This window comes from Opisthorchis viverrini, assembly GCF_000715545.1.
Source record: "Opisthorchis viverrini unplaced genomic scaffold opera_v5_114, whole genome shotgun sequence".
NCBI lineage: Eukaryota > Metazoa > Platyhelminthes > Trematoda > Opisthorchiida > Opisthorchiidae > Opisthorchis > Opisthorchis viverrini.
This window is the reverse complement of record NW_008751769.1, coordinates 394,462-414,828: the sequence shown is the minus strand read 5'-3', so window position 1 is coordinate 414,828 and position 20,367 is coordinate 394,462. Positions and strand designations below refer to the sequence as shown.

General features: G+C 43.4%; 2 protein-coding genes across 2 annotated transcripts in view; one reads left to right on the top strand and one right to left on the bottom strand.

The window, feature by feature from the left end:
* The window catches only part of T265_05786 (hypothetical protein), a gene marked incomplete at both ends in the record, with an annotated part of 34,347 nt that extends 28,937 nt beyond the window's left edge, over positions 1–5,410 (top strand). Inside the window, 2 exons of the mRNA XM_009170880.1 lie at positions 2,502–2,628; positions 4,474–5,410. Coding sequence (XP_009169144.1) covers positions 2,502–2,628; positions 4,474–4,641 — 295 coding nt within the window. The remainder of the gene's footprint in view (positions 1–2,501; positions 2,629–4,473) is intronic.
* A 4,098-nt stretch (positions 5,411–9,508) lies between these two features.
* Positions 9,509–20,367, bottom strand: part of T265_05785 (hypothetical protein) — a gene marked incomplete at both ends in the record, with an annotated part of 31,980 nt that continues 21,121 nt past the window's right edge. The window contains 5 exons of the mRNA XM_009170879.1: positions 9,509–9,742; positions 11,052–11,147; positions 13,026–13,143; positions 15,255–15,376; positions 19,254–19,346. Of these exons, the coding sequence (XP_009169143.1) occupies positions 9,617–9,742; positions 11,052–11,147; positions 13,026–13,143; positions 15,255–15,376; positions 19,254–19,346 (555 nt within the window). The remainder of the gene's footprint in view (positions 9,743–11,051; positions 11,148–13,025; positions 13,144–15,254; positions 15,377–19,253; positions 19,347–20,367) is intronic.

Here is a 20,367-nt window from a genome sequence, read left to right as displayed (position 1 = left end):
TATATATATAATTTTTGGTGTAGTTTTGTCAAAGTTTTTTTCCTAGCACCCATCACAACGTTTGGTCTAAAGCATTTTCTCTCAAATTGAGAGTAGTACTTTGGATGTTTGTCCGACAATTTTTACCGGTAAAATTTGCGATGCGGCCCTTTCCCCCAGATGCACTGCAGAGATCTTGAGCATTGCCAACTCCCACTGAAAGCTGTCTGTAAGTTAGGTTTTCGTTAGCGAAATACACTCATTTGCATACCAATTTGGTTTGGAATAGAGGCTCATCTGGGACTCAGTTGAATTTCTCGTTTACGACGGTTTCATGCTGCTTTCCAAGAAAATATCTTGTCAAAATCAAATCGATTTGCGAATGAGTGTATTTTGGTTAATTTCGTGCAATTTGGGTTCAAGTAAGACATAATGTTGACAGAAACACGGGGATTGCGCCTATCGGATGTGCCCCAATAATGGGAAGCCGTTCGTGAGCTGTTGAGTAGTTTCCAGCAGCCTTATTCATAGTGTACTACATCTATTGGGTTTGTGTTGTTTTGTTTTTGAAATAGCCAAGCCGGTTGTGTGAGCTTGAATAATTTGCCTTTGAGAGTAAAGGGTCCCGATGCGAGTTGCTTCAATAGATGGTTGCGATAACGTTACTGATGATGCCCATAGACTGATTTCACCCGGGAATAGCCCTGTTAGGATCCTTTCCATGTGCGCCCACGTTGTATATGAGTATATGCGCGGTTTGCGGATCTAGTGCTTCACCGACAGGACTACATTGCGAGCAGTGGGATGCGTCAACAGAAGGTCACGGTTATAGGGGCGAGAAAATATATTGTAACTTGTGACTGTTGGTATGTATGTGTTTGTCATCTTATTCCTATAGTCCTTAACCTCTAACCGCAGTGGGCATTCGAGTTTCTATGTAATCATTCGAGTACCAGCCTCTCCCAATTAAGATAAAACCATTTAATTTCGTTTTGGGTTCAAGTAAGACATAATGTTGACAGAAACACGGGGATTGCGCCTATCGGATGTGCCCCAATAATGGGAAGCCGTTCGTGAGCTGTTGAGTAGTTTCCAGCAGCCTTATTCATAGTGTACTACATCTATTGGGTTTGTGTTGTTTTGTTTTTGAAATAGCCAAGCCGGTTGTGTGAGCTTGAATAATTTGCCTTTGAGAGTAAAGGGTCCCGATGCGAGTTGCTTCAATAGATGGTTGCGATAACGTTACTGATGATGCCCATAGACTGATTTCACCCGGGAATAGCCCTGTTAGGATCCTTTCCATGTGCGCCCACGTTGTATATGAGTATATGCGCGGTTTGCGGATCTAGTGCTTCACCGACAGGACTACATTGCGAGCAGTGGGATGCGTCAACAGAAGGTCACGGTTATAGGGGCGAGAAAATATATTGTAACTTGTGACTGTTGGTATGTATGTGTTTGTCATCTTATTCCTATAGTCCTTAACCTCTAACCGCAGTGGGCATTCGAGTTTCTATGTAATCATTCGAGTACCAGCCTCTCCCAATTAAGATAAAACCATCGCTTTAGCTTCGTGTTTTCTTTCATATATTCTCAGCCACCAACTCCTAGCTAATATCAGAATTTTCCCAACGCCTGTCGACCAGACAAGGCAAAAGTCAGCCTTAAAATACCATAGTCTTCAAGTTTCATGATTACATTACTCAACACATCAACCTATGTTTAAAAGTCTACAAACACCGTTCAGCTTCTTCACTGTAACCAGTCATCGGCAGCAGGCATCTCCTCGACTATAAGAGATACTGCTGTATGCCGCGCCCTACATATTGAGGCAATAGTGGTTAATCAACACCACACTTAGCTTGCACTTTTTTGACAGCATTACACAACCCTCTACTTGGATTGTCGATTACTGTTTTTACATTAATTCCCAAATCGCCTAGCAGCGTTTCCATTTTCGTACATCCGTTTTTTATGAATAGCTAGAACTGTTTGGCTCTATGCGCTTTCTATTTATTCGATCTGCTTTTTGCAAATTTTTCCCTCTGCTGCAAAAAATATAATGCGCGAAGAATTTGGTGGGTACTCGTCCCAGGTAATCCTCGTACACATCAGGTATTCAGATTTTGGGAACCGGATCGAAAACCGGACGTGGCCCCATTTCTTACCAGGTGAACATCAGTTTTTGTTTGCCAAACCGCTTGGTTTCCTTGGAGTTTGCAACAACTTTCAGGACTGTTCGGATAACTGAGAGGTTACTGTGTGCATTATTGGTTTCAACCATTCTCGTCCTCGGCATTTTCCACTGCACTTCTAAAGGTTTAGGGAAACCCGTGAAATCTAAGCTCCTACATATCCCTCATTTGGAACGGCAGTCAGTTCTGGGATATCACCCCAGCTGGAGGTGCGGCTAAATCACGCAAACAGTTCATCTCGTTTAGTTCGAACCAGGGCGCGTCGTTTTATTGCTCCCAAAATCATCTTGGAATGTCTAATATCCATTTATCTTCTATGCTTCGCAGCACTGTATGGTATGAATTACTTGCGAAAGAATATCCTTTTCGGGGTTATCCAGCGGAAACAATCGTTTATTTGTGTGCGCGAGGGATTAAGCAAAACCTGCGCATCCCTGGACCAAAGGATTTCAAAGTAAGTTTTAATAATCCTTGACTCGATGTTTATATGTGTACTTATATCTGAGTCTCGCTTTCTCGAATCATCGGTTTCTGTTTACACTTCGTGACACTGCTGGTGTTGAAGTTTTGTCCGCCGGAGTTGATGAGGTGAACCTGTAAACAAAGGGAAAGTACCTTAATATACTGAAAATTCCGGATTCATGGAAAGATTTCCAGTAGGTTGCACATTTTGAATGGGTACGGCATTTGAGATTTAAGGTTACTTTGAGCTACGTGCTCTATTTTAATTTAACTTTCCAATGCTCTTCCAAGAATACGGTTTCCTTAATTCATACACGGGTGACCGACAGCCATGCAAAAATCATTTGAAAGTTGAGGGCAAGTGGATAATGAGACAATATAACCTTGTAGTCTAAAAGGCCAGGAGGAATGATTAAAGTTAATCTTATCTTAGTTGCATGACTTGATCAACTTCCTGCTTCTGAGACTCCATCAGGGACGCTACCAGAAGAACCAGACGGATGCGCCATCCACGGGTATCCAATTAGACAAGGATCCTACCACCCTGTGACGTAAAAGCATCAGCGACCTCTGCGTAACCTATTGCAGTGGCTTCTGGATCCTCGTAAGTGAGCATCCGGTAGCAAGTAAAGATGAAGGGGCAATTATACCAGCCATTGTGATTCTATTCTTGCTTCATATAGGAAGTACACATCAATTTCAACGAGTCCAGTTTGGGGCCAAGAGCAGTTGTCTTCGCCTGTCCGTCCTGTTTTATGCAGTTAGTAATCGACCTAGCTGATGATGATGTGGTGGTGTCACGGTATTTTTAATTGTATATATCATAGGCGTGTGTGAGCTGGGATACCGCCAGCGCACCTGGACATAGGCATACGGATTATTGGAGTCCTCGATAAAAGCCTGAACGCGAGTACCCGTGTGATTTGATTACTTGGTCAACATCCCGAATTCTCAAGTGTAATAATGTGTGAATTACTCGATTCTGCAACTCATGAAGTAGAGATGTTTGCAAATAACTACTAATTGAAATTGTGAACGCGATTGGCATGAGTTGCCTCTATAATGCCAATTGCTTGTAGGTTATTTTGACCTCTTTACCAAAAAAATCTTAGTTTCTTTGTCTCAAATATTGTTATCCCATTTCCATCTTCGAAGAACCGTGTCATTCGTAAAAACAGACAGATTTTCTCTAAAGTATTGGTGTAGGATATCCATCCATTTTAGTTGCGGATGAAAAGGGTATTCAGATATTAGCCAACCTCAGTTGGCGCAAAGTGCAAAAACAATGAGACGAAAGTCCATTCTCTGTCATCCTTTGTACTCTCGTATTTTCCAAGCCAGTGTTATGTCACATTCTTTTTTCTCTACCAAGTGGTCCTCGGGCTGTTTGGCAATCTAGGTTCACCGATTGTTCTGCTCTCTGGGGATAGGTCAATACAAGATGCATAGGATTTAATGGCGGAATGCGAGTATTTTATTGTCCGTGAATAAGAACCGGCGTAACAGACTTCAGATAACAGAACGAAGCGGGCAGTATCTCCAGAACCAAACACGCTGCCACTACTGAAGGTCATTCATATCTCAATTTAGAGAAAATTTTATGTGACCATTGTAGGTAGCCAAATCGGGCCCCTTGGAATGCGTGTATCACAGATTAGACACTGCTGACTTTGATCGATGCTCCTCATCTTAGGAGTTGTGACCTTTCTTCACCGCCTGGTGCTCCTACGGTGTTGGTGATTACCCTTACGACTTCATTAACCTGTTGATTTGTCCTTGCAAAAGTAGCCGTTCGTACCACTGACAAATCCTAAACGCCATTCATTCAATATTGCAGGAAATCCTCGTGCAATGCTGGGCCCATGATCCTAGTCGCCGTCCGGAGTTCACCACCTTGGTGAAACTACTTGATCGACTACCAAAGTTACATCGTAGTCCATCTTACCCGACAAAGCCCACTTCGATATGCCTCAGTTCCGGCTCGCACGGATCTCTTATTCCCTGAATGACAAATGTGAACCATGCCGCCAAACCATACGTTCACTTCTAATTTATGAAAGAAGTGAACAGCCGAAGAATCGGCCACACCATTCGCCGACGCATTTGATTTCCAGAAAATCATGTTTGTACTACTACTTTTCACTGCACCCCTTCGCAGCAGCACTGACAGTCTACTCTTCGGTTTGTTTCTGCAATCACCTCGGGTCGTGCATCCATTTGATTCTCTCACATCGTGCAGACCACTGATTTGTGAAATATATCCACCCATGCCGTCTTCAAATGTGTCATAGCTGTGAATTGGTTCTATCTTCATAACCTTACGCCTCGGCACACTCCCGTTTCTTCCAGTGCACTGTCTTTCACAGTTTCCTACGTGGTTTGTTTCTTTCATCAGGTTTTGCAACTCTGTACACAGTTCTTCTTGCATCTGATTTATACCTTGCTCACCTGTTTTTCTTGGTGTTGTTCAGTTTTTACGTCGGCGAAGTGCTGCTGCGATGATTATTTGCACTGCTGGCACACTGTTAATGTGGATTGATCATATGTATATATGCATACACATATGCAATGTACAGTTTTATTTTGTACTGTAATCTAACAAACATTCCCTGATACTCTTATTTTAGCACTCTGTCTTTGTCTTGTTTTTTTTCTATAATTACTCTAGTACATTAACCACACGTGACTGCTGTGCTTATGGCTTTGATCTTCTGGGTACATTCTTCCAATGGGCCGGCACTTTCTGGTATTTTCGACCAAATGCAACTATTGGCTTCTTACGGTTTTGTTGAACCGGTTACGCTGTGTATACATACGGGTATTATGTAGTCTTAAGTGTGGTTACCTGATTCGGATTTTGAAATGAGAGTAGCAGCCACGGTCGCTGTCTGTGAGTTTCCGTCTCAGTGCAATACATTATAAAAACTCTCTGTGGCCTCATCTGCAGTCGAATTGTTCGGCTTCGGACTGTTCCCACCTACTCACCGCGATTTATTCACAGCTGTCCACCAACACCTGTGGATTGTCTTAGCTAATCGGTAGTATCCTCTGTTGTCGAATCCGGGTCATGCTGTGCGATTTTTCAGCACCATTGGGCGGGATATTGAATGTGAATTACCAGGATGGGGAATTACATGGTAGGACCCAGATCCAGCAATGTAGACTGCTGTTACTCAAGTTTCTGTCATGGTCGAATGGGAAAGGTAGTTTCCTAATTTTTTGAAGCAAACTACCCACGAGGTTACTGAGAGCTTAGGGACAGCTTACGACTGATTTCGTCCTCTGGGGTCATCAGGTATGCGCACTGCGTTAAACGTGTCCCAGTTGGACCCATATTACGAGAAAATCGGCGAGTATACTCATTTGTACAGTAGCTTGGTTCAAAACGCAGACACAGCTCAATCTGTCGTTTTTGGTAGTGTTCTTTGTCGAATTTCGTACAGTTTGCATTCAAGTAGAACATAAGGTTGATGAAAGTTTTGACTGGTGCGCCTAGCCGATGAGCTTCAGGAAGGCAAAACCGGTCATGGGCTGTCCAAGTCTCCAGCAACCTTGTGAGTAGTTCCCATTAAAAAATGTAGTGCGGTATCTCGAATATCGTACCAACTGGAATCAGAGGCGGCCTGGTGCAGCGCATTCAGTTGAGTAAGAATATCATAAATGTGACGTTTTTCTGGGATTCCGTTGGGTGAAAACCAGTTTAGTTTCATACTTATTGTAAGAAGGATGTATTCTCAGCCAGAGACGTTATCATCTCAGGATTGTCGCTTTTATGGAGCAGAGGCGGCTGCAGCGCATTCAGTTGAGTAAGAATATCATAAATGTGACGTTTTTCTGGGATTCCGTTGGGTGAAAACCAGTTTAGTTTCATACTTATTGTAAGAAGGATGTATTCTCAGCCAGAGACGTTATCATCTCAGGATTGTCGCTTTTATGGAGAAAATGCCGTTCGACTTATACGCTCATCTGTACATCAGTTTGGTTTTGGTGTAGGAGACTCACCTGAATCACAGCTGAATCCGTCGCCTATGATGTTCTGGATCAAATGAACGTGCTACACCAGGCCACCTCAAGTTTCAGCTGGTGTCACAATACAGCACAGACGTAATACACTACTGATAAGGCTGCGAATGTTCTGTGTGAATTCCGCTTTTCAAACATTAACGTTATAGTCTTATATCGTATCCCCAATTTTCGCGTAGCAAGTAGCCAAACTTGTAGGCGTTCACATGTGCACGATACTAACATAACATTTGGTAATTCTAGATCATAATTCTTATAAGTCTCTAAGTAACATGGCTCCACTTCGCACTCTACTGGACAGTTGAATAGGTACGACATTTTTTCGCTTACGTCAATCGGTGTCACCAGCACCGCCATCTTCCTCGATCATGTGACTATCAGGGACACGGGCCTGTCTGTTGTAGTTAGATTACGGATCTACAGAACATGCAGTTGCAATTCTCTTCTTGGATAGTTCTCATTTCATCTGGTATAGTTCTTGTCAATTTTTATCTAATTGAAAAAGTGTTGTACTCGAGGTTCACTTACTGAAAGCTCAGCAACAGTACATGTCCTTTTCTTCGGACGCTTGATTTGCAACCCACATATGAAAATGCAAAAGCACTCGAGTTGAGCGACGTGATTTATTTTCGCCCCATTGCTGATCAGCTCTAGTGAATGCGAAACTCAAATTCAGTTCTTCCCACATTTTCATTAATAGTCAAAATAATTACATCGGGGCAAAGCAATCCTGTTACGTGGGTCCTTCACAGAACTTCCGGTTTCCCCTCATTGTTGTGTTGAAGTCTTATTTCTCAAGGGATGAAATTTATTGTGAATCGGGTGTGCGCACGAAAACCATGATGCCGTTAAGAGGGGACATGGTCCGCTTGATGTCAACGTGTTGACAGCTGTGCTCTTAAACACAGTCTTTCGGAAACTAAAATTTGTGGTGAACACTTGATCGATCATCAAAACCATTGCTTTACAAGCCTAGGTTGACTGGGGTCGTTTACATTTCTGGTAACAGAAATGCTGAACCCGTTCTCAAGTATAAAATAATGCTCTTACGTGGAGAAAAATTGAGGTGGGGTCTGAAAGTTTACTTAATCAGTCGAAATTGAAATTCGCCGCCTAACCATAGTCTACGTTGTAGTATTCCTAGATAGAACGCCTACCGTTAACCGTGGATCCTTTTTGAAGCAGCTTCGTTGAAACGGGCTGAGGGTTTTTCAAGGAAAATCAGCCGTGAAAACACTGCAACCTTTTCTCCACCTGATGGTTTTCCAAACGTTGGCTTCAAAAAGCATGTGGCGTAGATTTTTGTCACCCGTGATACTCAACGATTTGAGCGGTAGCTTTAACAGCAAGATAACGGTCTCAAAATAGTCGAGCCGTCCAGAGCGGGGTTTCCCAATAGCGTTGAAGCGCGTTCCTTACGCTCAAGGACCTACTTTGCAGTCAGGTTTTTAGTCAAAAGCTGCAGCTGGGAATTCATGTTGTTCGATATTCTCCGCCATGGCATTATGTCAGTTGATACCCAGCCATATATCATGCAAAAGTACCTACACGCCCTATCAGCTGTCGCCTGTTGGCATCAGTAGGGCAGATGACGTCTACCACTGAAGATACCTCTCTTTCCTTATTGGTATACCTAACATCCCACCCTCGCCCACTTGACAATTATCCCATTTTAGATCGCAGTTAGCGCGCTTCAGTAGCGTGGGGGAAGTAAGTTGCGAGTAACCGAACTTCAACACAAGTTCATCCGCTTGTATCGTGACTTCAACAAACTCCGTTGTGCGGTTGTGGATTCTGATACGAACTCTCACCGAGCAAAATGCCAACCGCCCTCTGTCTATAGTGTCTACATGTGCACGAAGCAGTTGTAGCCCTGATTCAGCGAAAGTTTCCTAATGATCTTGTCTATCTCGGAGAGTTCACATATGGCTGCGGTCACCAGAAAGTGAATGTATAAACAGAACGTCTCATTTTTCATAAGGCCCACCTCGCTTGCATATTAATTTTAAACGTAACAAGAAAAGGCAACGCTTGCACGTTGGTACCGGCTGGTTGTCTTTTTTCAAGTAGTGTGGGGACGTTGCACTTCCAGGACTTTCCGAACGCTGAAAAATCCTGGAAACAAACTGATCGCAGCCGATGCCGAGGCTGCGCTGTTGACTGCCCATCAATCTGGAATACGCAGGCTGGGTCAGATCCTTTGTCTGTTGCACATTAAATTTCCCGAGCCAATTTAAGGAATAAGGAACGTTTCCCAAAGGTCTTTTGTGATATCTACTGTATAATAGAAACAGGCTTGTAAATCACGGAATTATATTATCAAAAAATAGACACCTCAATAAGCCTGTCAAATCGAATTACGGCCCATCGGTTTGGATCTATTCTGAATTTACGGAGTACTAATAGGCTTTTCTGTTTCTGAACGCTCTTGCTCTTCTGGGTTGGTGAGTATCCATCAGCGTTGCTCAAAGACGGTGGCGCACCTCTTTGTTCTACCTTATTTGGTTGTTTTGGAAGCAAAACGACCAGGTTACAACCGACCGTGGTACTTATTTCGAAGCTCCCTATCATGAAGCTACAAGCCCTATATCTGTCGGGGGGCAAGATGGACCAAGTGGTTAGAGCGCCAATTTACTGACCGGAAGGTCCGTGATTCGAACCAGAACTCTGCTTCTGGACTTCTGCTGTCTAAGCTTGGGCTTGATGTACTAATGGATTTACTTTCAGCTACTAATGACACCCTAACGTCACTTATTAGTAGGACTAGTCGCGATTTTGAGAACACTGCTTACTAATATAATGATCTCGTCATTCGAAAGTTTCCAATTCAGTCCCACAAAGACGTTGGTTGTCTGCATCGAGAAACAGCGTGATTGATTTTATTTTAGAATCAGCTGATGGAAAATACAAAGTGAAAAGTAAAAGTTATTGGAGACAAATGAATTAGAAATGGTGATTCACTGCCATACAGCTACCTCCGTCTCATAGCTGGTCTGGTCAGGGAAGAACAACCTAGAAACTCCGTCTATGGCTGGCTGCCCACAACTAACGCAGTCTGACGCGATGAGGTGATCCAGTTTGTTCTGGAAGTATAGTGAAAAACATAAAGGTATGAATGATCCTGCTGAAACTGTAACACAAACTAAGCAACCCCCAGTGATCTAACGACGATTATAAAGTGGAACACCAACAAACAAACCTGCGGAAAACATACAACAAGAGTATGACGACAATCTCAAGAAGACTCCAAATGAGAACCTCTCCCTCCTCTTGTTAAACAGGATTCTCCAATCACTAATGCACATACAATCACTTCTGAATGTTGTCAAGTCGTCGTCCATTTTATTCAATGTTCGAGCCAGATGGGGACACCTGCACAGCAAGGTCTGAAAGCTTTCGAAAGAAGCGATTTTTCCCGTACAGACGAGCTAGCCACTCTACGTATGACACATTGCACCAGATAGACCAGCCCACATGTCGATGACCTGGTTGCCAAACCGGAAACTTCAATCTGTCAGCCGTCTCTCCTTTCCGGCTAGATGGTCAGGATGATGCGGGAAACAGGGCTCAACCAAGAGGTTAGTGGCGCTTGTCCGCGCTTGGAGCTATCAAACTTAATGCGTGGTGAACAACAGTCAGCGAAATATTGTCGCCTTCCCCAAAATCGTTCGCATAAAAGCAGCGCAAGTGATCGCCTAGTGCAGTGAATAAAATGTGCGGCAGAATACTGGTAACTCGGGAGGCTACGTCAAAAAATGCTAGCTGCTCGAAAGATTGTTAATGGGGTACGAAATTTTTTTGGGGTTTTCGCATCAGCTTCTTCTTCGATTCCATATATGGTCTGGAATTTGATGGATTCGGGGACGTTCACTGGTCAACGGTTGAGAGAAGATTGATCTTCAGTACTCTTGTTTATTGCCTTACCACTGTACTAACAAGCCTCCATAAATTCGCACTGCTTGTCACCATATCAGATCAAACAAGAACGAAAGGGGAACGTTAACTCATAGAGCATTGGTACTTCATTGATAAGGCGTTAAACAGGTGCACTGACAGTGACCATGTCCCAACCATGGACAACACAAGATCTATACAGTCATCAAGTTTTGGTCCATACAAGGAATAGAGGAGGAAACTAACTCAACCACGCAATGATGAACCGTCCTCGAATGGTGGCGAGAGGCTTGCATGCCAATTGCCAAGCTTAGTAAACATGTCACTAGCCAGTTGAACAGCAACTGTGCCTTGGTGGACATCTTATAAATAATGCACCGAACGGAATGTTTGCTGTATACAAGGCCCCCGAACTTTCAAGACAACATAGCTTGATTCATAACAGCTGTTCGGGACATCGGGTAGTACAGCGCACAAAGGCGGAGATCCAGAACTCACTTGCAGGTCAACCGATGAAGCACACACACCCTGTTGCTGCATCTTAAGCAGGTCGTTCAACTCTGTTTTCTCTTCAGCTGTGAGGAGCGGTTGAATCTAAAACAGTTCAAAAGATCGGTATGGTTATGGAATGAGAAAGTAGAGTTGTTCTTCAACCAACTGGAAAAGTTTGGAACCGACTGAGAACTCATCGTTCCAGAAGAGCTGGGTAATAAAACAACTAGAGTTGTTCTTTTCTGAAAACATGATGTTCTTCTTGTCCTTTAGTCCTTATATGGAACCATGAGGCCACAGGAAGATCATTATCAGTTCGGAACATGGACCGGTGAATGAAGGAACTTTAGATTAGCTATACCTTACACGAAAGTCTAAGGGTGCACTAGAGCGCTTTGGTGTTATCGCGGGTTGCCAAGAACGAGCTTCATAAGTCGTGCAAACAGACGATTCCCACACTAGTGTGGACTAATTCGTCCACTACAGGATGACAGATAGGACAAACGACATATCATAGTGAGTTCCAGCTGATTTGTACAAGTTGTTGTACTTGAGACTGGCCGGTTCAGAAGCCGTCTACATTATCGGGCTCATGTGCAGTATCCTCATTCTACAGCGATAATTCACTTATGGACAAAAAAATCGGAGCACCTGTTAAGAACCAAACATTTCGAGCGCTTATAACCAGTTATTGCGTTTCGTCCTAGGGATCAATCACATCACCGTATATGTTCTAATGAAGCTTGTCTGCAATCGAATTATCATCAGAGGATATTTGCTTAGAAGATGTTAGTAAGTCAAACATGGCAATCCCCCGTAGCAAAATGTGAACCCGACGGTGGCTGTGAACTACTGCATTTCGTCAAATGTTCCGTTTTTGCACTGAAACGCTCTGCAACAAATGGTGAAATAATCGTCTCTTTTCGAAAAGTATAGTGGCATAATTAGTCATAATTAGGGAGAGCACAGTGATGGACACCGAGCAATAATGAAAGAGCCGAAATCATCACACTTAGAGTTACAACTGATGCGCACATGACATATTAGCAGGTAGATTTGGAAGCCTAAATAACATTAACGCATCAACAATTCAGAGATGAAATTTGTGACAGCTTATGTTCTGTATCTAATCTGGCCTCAAGACTCGCCTTGAACCCGAATTTTTAGGAACTGTAGTGGGGAAGTGATTTCAAAAGTCCTATGGAGATGTTTGCTTTCCTGCTCACTTCGTATCTGTTAATAAATGATTTCACAGCGACGGGCTTTCCTCCTTTTAACAGCACACATTCCAGTGGCGCTTTAAGAAAACTTTAGGGGTGAGAAAGAGAAAGCAACGAAGCTCGTTTTCCACCAGCAGGCGGCACACCAAAGCCTACATCCAATACGTCCAATGTAGACAACATGCAGCTGGAACCCTATGTAAAGTGATACAATTGTTCCTTGGGTCGTTGCCGGAAGGTGGATACGATAAGGCACACAACATATAGCTGGGAATTTCGACACAAATTGTTTCAGTATCAAATGATGGCCAGAAAAGCCAGTGAATACGGTTAGATTGTTTAACGATTTCCGAAGTCCCAACATTCTGCTAGACGTTTCGGGTGGTTCACGCATAAAAATCTTGTTCCTATATGTGAACTCCTTTGGTCGGTCTGAGTCCCGATATGTCGTTTATGATATCTTCAGAACTCCAAAAGCGGTTTAATTTTCATTCCATGATTAGATGGGATCAGTTATCCTGTGACTCTTATCTGAGGTAAAACACCTCAGAGTTTTATTAATATGTTTGTAGCGTATTGACGAATGTGTATTAGTTGTCACAGTGGTGATACTACAAGTTCAGGTATAGGGAATACCATATCACCCAAACATGAAGGTTTCTGTTTTAGGGAAGGATACAAAAGTTGAACGCCTACAAGCAAGGACGCTTTGGAAAGTAAATATCTTCCTGGCATCACTGTAGGCGAACATCCAACTCACCAATTGTATAAGACAGTTCATGTGAAACTGGTGTCCACAAGGGAATACGTAAAACGCACGTAAAAGCAATATATGCTTGCAATGTACACATCGGTTTGCCACATCGAGTTCCTCATAACTAAAAAGAACAACAAATTCGATGAGTGGGTTAGCAAAAAGAGGAAACTGGATTGCATTCAGCTGTCAAAAATAGAATTATTGAGAACAAAGGTCACAGAGGCACCTTAGAGATCAACTGAAAAATTAAGTGCTTTCTTCGTTCTATTCAGGCGAAACGAAGTGGAATCAGTCTTAAGTCGGAGGAACCGGCCCATTTCATGAAAGTGCTGACTGTAGGCTCCACACCGGTAAGGGGCCCCAACCAGGGGGTGGGTTATTCTTCGGTGACCACCCTGGCACACGGTGGACTTCAATATGATTAGGCTCCTAATATTTTGTCACGCCATAGTTTGGCCCTGACAGGACAAATAAGATATAACCAGGTATGTAGTTTACTAGGAGACACGACACGTAAGCCGGCGCAACTGACATCAAAGTTTCGACATAGCGACCGCAAGACAAACTGCCTCATATGGCGTTCGCACTTCAACACTGGAAATGCGGTTTCCTCACCAAACGTCTGCACTGCTGCGTAGACTTGGATGGTGCAACGCAAAAAATCATCGCACATACCCTAAGCGAAGGGCCGGACTGCACATTCATGCAGCAGCCCAGGCTGCACTGGGGCATTGTAAACCCTCCTCTTCGCCGGCATGACAATTTTGAGCACGGCCTGGTGAAGGTGGAACGAGATTTGCCTACTATGGTATTCACTTTTTCGGCAGTAATTCCGAGAGAAACGATACACCAGAGAAAGCCATGTTCGATGTGCATCCATCCAGACATGAACCATAGATTCGCACTTTGGTGGTACAAAGAACAGACCAAAACCAGTAGATGGATTAAGTAGCTCGGAAAGTGGTTCGAATCTCAAAAGCATAGACAGTTACAGTGTTTCTTCCATAAACATCTTAATAACGAAGTTGAAAATACAGGAATGCAGCAGTGTCGGACACTACTTTGGTACTGAACAGAGTAGAAAAATCTCCGTAGACATTTACACGCCCAATGTTCTCGGAATACGATGAAAGCAATGGGAAGGGTATTCCGGAGATAATTTCACTGAGAAAGCTGTCCCATAAAACAGAGCGACAGATGATTTCAAAGAATTCTATTCATGGTCGTCTGCAAGTACGGCCATATTCAAGAAACCGTAGAATGGTTAAGACATGGCCAATGCACCAACGACCTGGACAAACTCCAAAGAATTCTGAACAGAACGTTGCCTGCGAGAAGCTGAGACAGTCGCAACTAGAATGATACCTTTATATTCCAGCATTCTGTTTTGGCACTTTCAAAAAACAGTCGAGGGCGGTTCTTCTTCTAGAGTTTGCTACACACTATGTATCAAACTTATGACCTCATGCACAAGCGCCTCTCAATCTTTCGTGGATGACGCCAGAATGAGAGAATCGGGACATCCGGAACACAAATACCTCTCCCGGTTGCCGGTTTTCCTCGTCCATTTTATTCCTCAACGCCGACTTCCAAGCTCAAAGTCAGTTATTTATTGATAGATCTCCGTGTAGCATCAGGCTGTTGCATTGTGGGCAATTTCATTGCAAACGACCTTTCTTTATTTACCGAGTTCGTGTGACACAGCGTGAAGGGTCCACTTTAGATAGTAATGATGTGTTCATATTCTGTGTATTCATTAGCTGTTATCCCGTATAAGTGCAGCTCACATGGTCATTGTTTTGGATGGTCCATGGACTTAGCGACAAGAACACTCAACTGCATCAATAATAAAAGCGGAGATGAGCTTTCCAGAATGTCACCGCAATATCACTTGACGTTCCGCTTGAGAGCCTTTAGATAGCGTCGCTAAACAAGAGATGACAGTTGTACTGGGCCATCATTCCAGAGGTTTGGTTCCATACACCATAGCCGCTCGTAACTGGTGCATGACCAAAGGAACTGGATGTCCACCTTCCCGACAATTTCATTATCTTTACTTGGATTGGAGTTCCATCGACCTCAAATTCGATCCATATTTACAGCACAATGCCAACAGAAGTGGCAGACCGAGTAACGGTTTAACAACGTACCGTCGTCTCTCAAATTCCGGCCTGTCAAATCCCTATTTTCAATTCAAACGAATGGTACGGAATCAAACACAAACATACTCACCGGTACCGCAGAGTGTCTAGTTGCTTTCGTAGTACATTGGTGCTCCGCATTGTCACATGCATTTCTCGCTTCACCTCACCAATTCTTTGGTGATAAGAGTCCAATGAGGCACAAATAGCATCCTGAAATTGAAAAAAATAGGGTGGATCGGATGAACCCGGCCAGAATCTGCAGCAAAAAGGATTATATCTTGTCAAAAATGTTTGAAAAAGCAGCTACACTTTGAGCAGTCCTCTCAAGCACAACAGTCCTTGGTAAGTAGAGGACAGTAGGCGCGGGTCTATTCTCACTTATTCCACGCTACTTTTTTGGAGGACAGTAAGCTGTTAGGTAATGTATATTTGAGGGGAATGAGATGAGTGACTCCAAATGCATCTAGGTTGAGTCCGACAACCTATTGTAGGACATAGGCTACCAAACGATACGCTAACGACGTAGCTCCTATTGGGCATTCTTATCTACTGCTTAATTCCCAGCAGTAGGGAGGATAGCGATAACTGCAGAGATGAAAAGTCACAGATAGTCTGAGGTCTTAACGAGGAGAGTGATCCAATCAGATTACTGAAGTTCGCCATTTAAAAAAAAATCACCTCACATTCACTCAACTTTCCTGATTCTGAGAACGAAACGCTTTAAAATATCAAGGCTTACTTAAAAACACTCAAAGTTGTTTTGTTCTGTTCTCCCGTCGGTCTTCGTTCACTTGTACGATTTTCTGGGGTGAGTTGACTAGACACAGATGAAGCAGTTCCGTTTGGATTGGCCTAATCCGTTTTCAGTGTGCTTTCGCCGGGGTTCTCTTTGCTTGTTTTATGCGCGCGCATGTCTCTACAAGATGAGCTAGTGAGTCTGCGCTCATTTGCCCATAGGTGAATAGGCTCTCAGTGAACACTTCCGATCGCTGCTACATGGTAGAGGTTTCGTCACTAACATCGTTGTTACATTTCGCCCTTCGTCAATACCACATTGAGGAAAGTGACTTGATACAGTTCCTACCGCAACTTTTCCCTAACACTGACCAATTTAAAATATGACGCCCAGAAGCTGCATCAAAAGCACCTGTGAAACTTGTCGTTTAAAAAGCTACCTGGGTAAGAAGCTTTCGTTAGGCCTCCGGGATCTACTGGCATTTTCTGTCTAAGCAATCTGGACGGAAGTTGATATGCATTGGACAAAAACCTTTTCCACCACGTGGAATGCGAGTACCACATTTACAAACCACACCACAGCGTTCTACGGTATGCTGTTCCAAAGTTTCGCCTGCATTGGGTTAGTGTAGGATTTTGCGGCTAAATGATTATTCGCAAGTAAAATAGTAACATTGTCACCATCCTTTGCAAAACAATAGGGTGGTTTCGGGCAATTCGGGAAACGAGGCCGATTCGTAACGTGTGCTGTTTGCGTAAGTCGAATTTATGGACGAGCGTTTCTTCAAGAGAGATGTTCTCCCGAAAAGTATAACAAAAAAGACAGCTGTGACAGATCGTAAACTAGCTCATTTGTTCAGACTGGAGCAGAACAAACTGAAGTCTACAACCCAGTATAATTCAGCTCACTAATATTCAACAAAATGCGAAGTTTTATGAGATTTTTAATACAACCCGAGCCGAATTCGGCCCGGGACAATCGGCTTAAGTTGTCAAAGTGTGAGAACAGGGTTAATCATCATGTCTTCAACACATGAAGTTTCGTTTGATAGCTATGAGTCAGAAAACAGCATAAGAAGTTGCCAAGTAGTGCGGCGAATTATTGCACAGGATACTGGTAACATTTTTCTCGCCCCGACTGAACACTGTAATGGATCTGTTTAAGGGAGCCATGTTTCTTTCTGTTAACAAGGGCATTTGACATAGAAACACAATAAAATAGCAACGGATTATGACGCTTGTGTGAATAAAACCGGGAGAACGTGCAGAAGCCTAGTATAAACGGTTCCTACTTTGATTTTAGATATATCAGTATTGTTAGACAATTATGCTTCCAAAAGAATAAAATGAATAAAGGGACATGAAGGACCATTCTGGCCACATATAAACTGCTTAGTATCACCACCGATATCCGCATATACTTTTTGGGAGTCTCTGGTCTCGAGTATAGACTGGGCTTCCAGTATCAAGAAGGTATTCAAACTCGTATATCATACTATATCGCGCAAATTAAGATTATTACTGTCTGATCGGAAATGGTGTTCCAGATGTAAGCTGAGGTTTATTAGGCGACCGGAGGCTAAAAGCCTTTAGGCGATTATCATCCGAATCACTCAAAAGTCCACAGGAGTTACTCACACTGTAACACATCGTGCTACACAGTCATTCACTGTAGCGAAGAAAGGTTGACTATTCAAGCCATTGTCGGCGGTGACAATGAGTAACTGGTGAAAGTGGTTTTATAAAAACTGATGAAGAGCATCCAATACAGCGGTATCTGAAGAAAAAGTCGATTTTCAAGAGACAGGGGGCAATCACATCCATCGGCATCCACCCATCAGCCAAACATTCTATCAATCCCTGGTTTATGATACGGGCCACTGCGTTGAGTAAGTGATCAACTTATGGTTTGCGTACGAAAGAATATCTCATGGCGGGACCGAAAAGCCGAACTTCGGATCAACAAGCGATGTCTACATGGTACACGTGAAGGCTGCGGTGGTGACGCACGGATTGCGACGAGCAATACTGATCCACACATTCCAACATCCAACGTGAGAATGCTTCGTTTATTGAGCTCGTAATCTTTTCATCTGCGGTGCTGGCCGAAAGCCAGGTGGATCGCTTTTCGGGGAACCCACAGCATGGAGTTGCGACAGTTATGACGCGCTGTTGATATTCTTCGCTTTTTCGACAGTGCAGGCCTAGCCTCTACACAACTCAGCTCAACCAGCAAAGTAACATCGAAGACGTGAGGAGAAGTTGAAGGGAAGCGCCATTATAGCTGTTGGATAAAAAACCTGGTCTCATTCGCCCGACCCGCTCCAAGTGCATTCATGTGCTATCCAGTGGGCTAAACCGACGTGGCTGCCTTCACCCAGTTTAGCCCGCCAGGTTGGGGGGTAGGGGGCACCGCCCGATTTAGGCAGTTATCACACGTAGACAGCGGTAGCAATTATAGCTGAGAGTTGGTTGCCAGGTTGGGAGGGGATAGACACAGATGAGCTGAATAGCAAGCCCGTCAGTCAGAGGGCGAGCTGAATAGCAAGCCCGTCAGTCAGAGGAGCACTGCCATAATACACTTCATACCGATCTGTGAGCAAATTAAACGAGAACCAAATCCACAGAGCTAGTCATAGAGGCCATTCAATTTGAAGTAACAACCGGACCGCACTGATCCGTAAAACATTTGAGAAATGCTCGTTTCACCACGTGGCAATTAGGTCAGCAGGTGTTACTCGACGACACCCAAGCAGCCAACTTGCTCAACTCAACGAACAACACCAGCCTGAGATAGTTATTCCCCTAACAGCGAAAAATATGCACGGCTTAAGCTGTCAACGACTTTAACAACTCGGGACTACGACAAAGAAGATTTGAACGAATTTCTCTGGCGTCCCTGAAATAAATTTATACAGACATTATTCTACAGCCTTTGATTTGATCTCAATGATTAGTGAGTGGTACTGGTGACCTGAACGTGCCATGCAATCCGATCTATGGTGCCCAGTTTCAGTCGGAAAAAATATGGTAAAACAGGTGCCTAACACTGAATAAAACTTTTAGTATACTTTAGAAAGGTTTCGACAGTACATTGATGGCAGGACGGAGTGACAATAAACTGCATGCTAAAGTATGTAGGTGTTTCAGTGAAATATGATCGAAATAGAAATGGGTTTACTGTTGATATAACAGGCACAAAGCCTTCTTACTGAATCTTAAGAAGCATTCTAACTCTTCATAAGAACACTAATTTGATTAAAATAACATTTCCGAGACTCGGGCAGTTACGACCTGTCCAGATAGGTGCTATCATAGACGTGCTCAATGTACAAGATGCAAAAGAACTTACTTTGAACTGATCTATCGTGACGAAATCATGGAAGTAGGGGAGTAAATCTTCCAACTTCAGCAAAGGACATTCACGCAGCAGACTGGTGGCCTCCTGCATGTTGCTTTGTTTGCCAATCACATGTCGAGCTTAAGAATGAAACGAATATGATTGGAGACAGAAGGTGGCTTATCCGAAGCAACGCAAATGCACACACATTTAGCAATTGTATACGCTGGAATGCTTTGACAAATCAGGTCTTAGTTCCTGGAACACCGCATTCCCATGATCCACCTTAAGGATCAGTGAACATGGTCGAAGACGTCAAAATCATATAGAATGCATGCCTGCACAGACGTGCTACCATCAACGACACAACAATCTAGTTGTCATAACTGTATAAAGTAGTAACTTTGAAAATTAATAAATGAATTATTACATATTTGTTTCTTACTGTGTGATCTGGAGTAGAAAAATGAGTATTTATTTACCTATCCACAAAAAACTGTAGCATGGACACTTAACGACTAGGGAAACCGTCAGTGCACTGACGATGTTTCCTCTATCGGCGACGAAACGAACACAATTCAGATGTCAGGCTGGGCAAACAAACAAACCAAGCAGCGCACTCAAGTCATTTATATTCCACATCACCGACATTGATCTCTTCCACGGGCGCCCCTGAGTGGTTTTGGATTGTTTACACCAGACTGCCGGAAAAAAGTATAAAAAACGATTATCACTTGCCTATGATCATCCATAGTTGTCGCCTTGTTTCCACATTTAAAGCCTCGTTTTGCGCGATCGCCTTTGCCAACGACAAAAAACTAGCATGGACACTTAACGACTAGGGAAACCGTCAGCGCACTGACGATGTTTCCTCTATCGGCGACGAAACGAACACAATTCAGATGTCAGGCTGGGCAAACAAACAAACCAAGCAGCGCACTCAAGTCATTTATATTCCACATCACCGACATTGATCTCTTCCACGGGCGCCCCTGAGTGGTTTTGGATTGTTTACACCAGACTGCCGGAAAAAAGTATAAAAAACGATTATCACTTGCCTATGATCATCCATAGTTGTCGCCTTGTTTCCACATTTAAAGCCTCGTTTTGCGCGATCGCCTTTGCC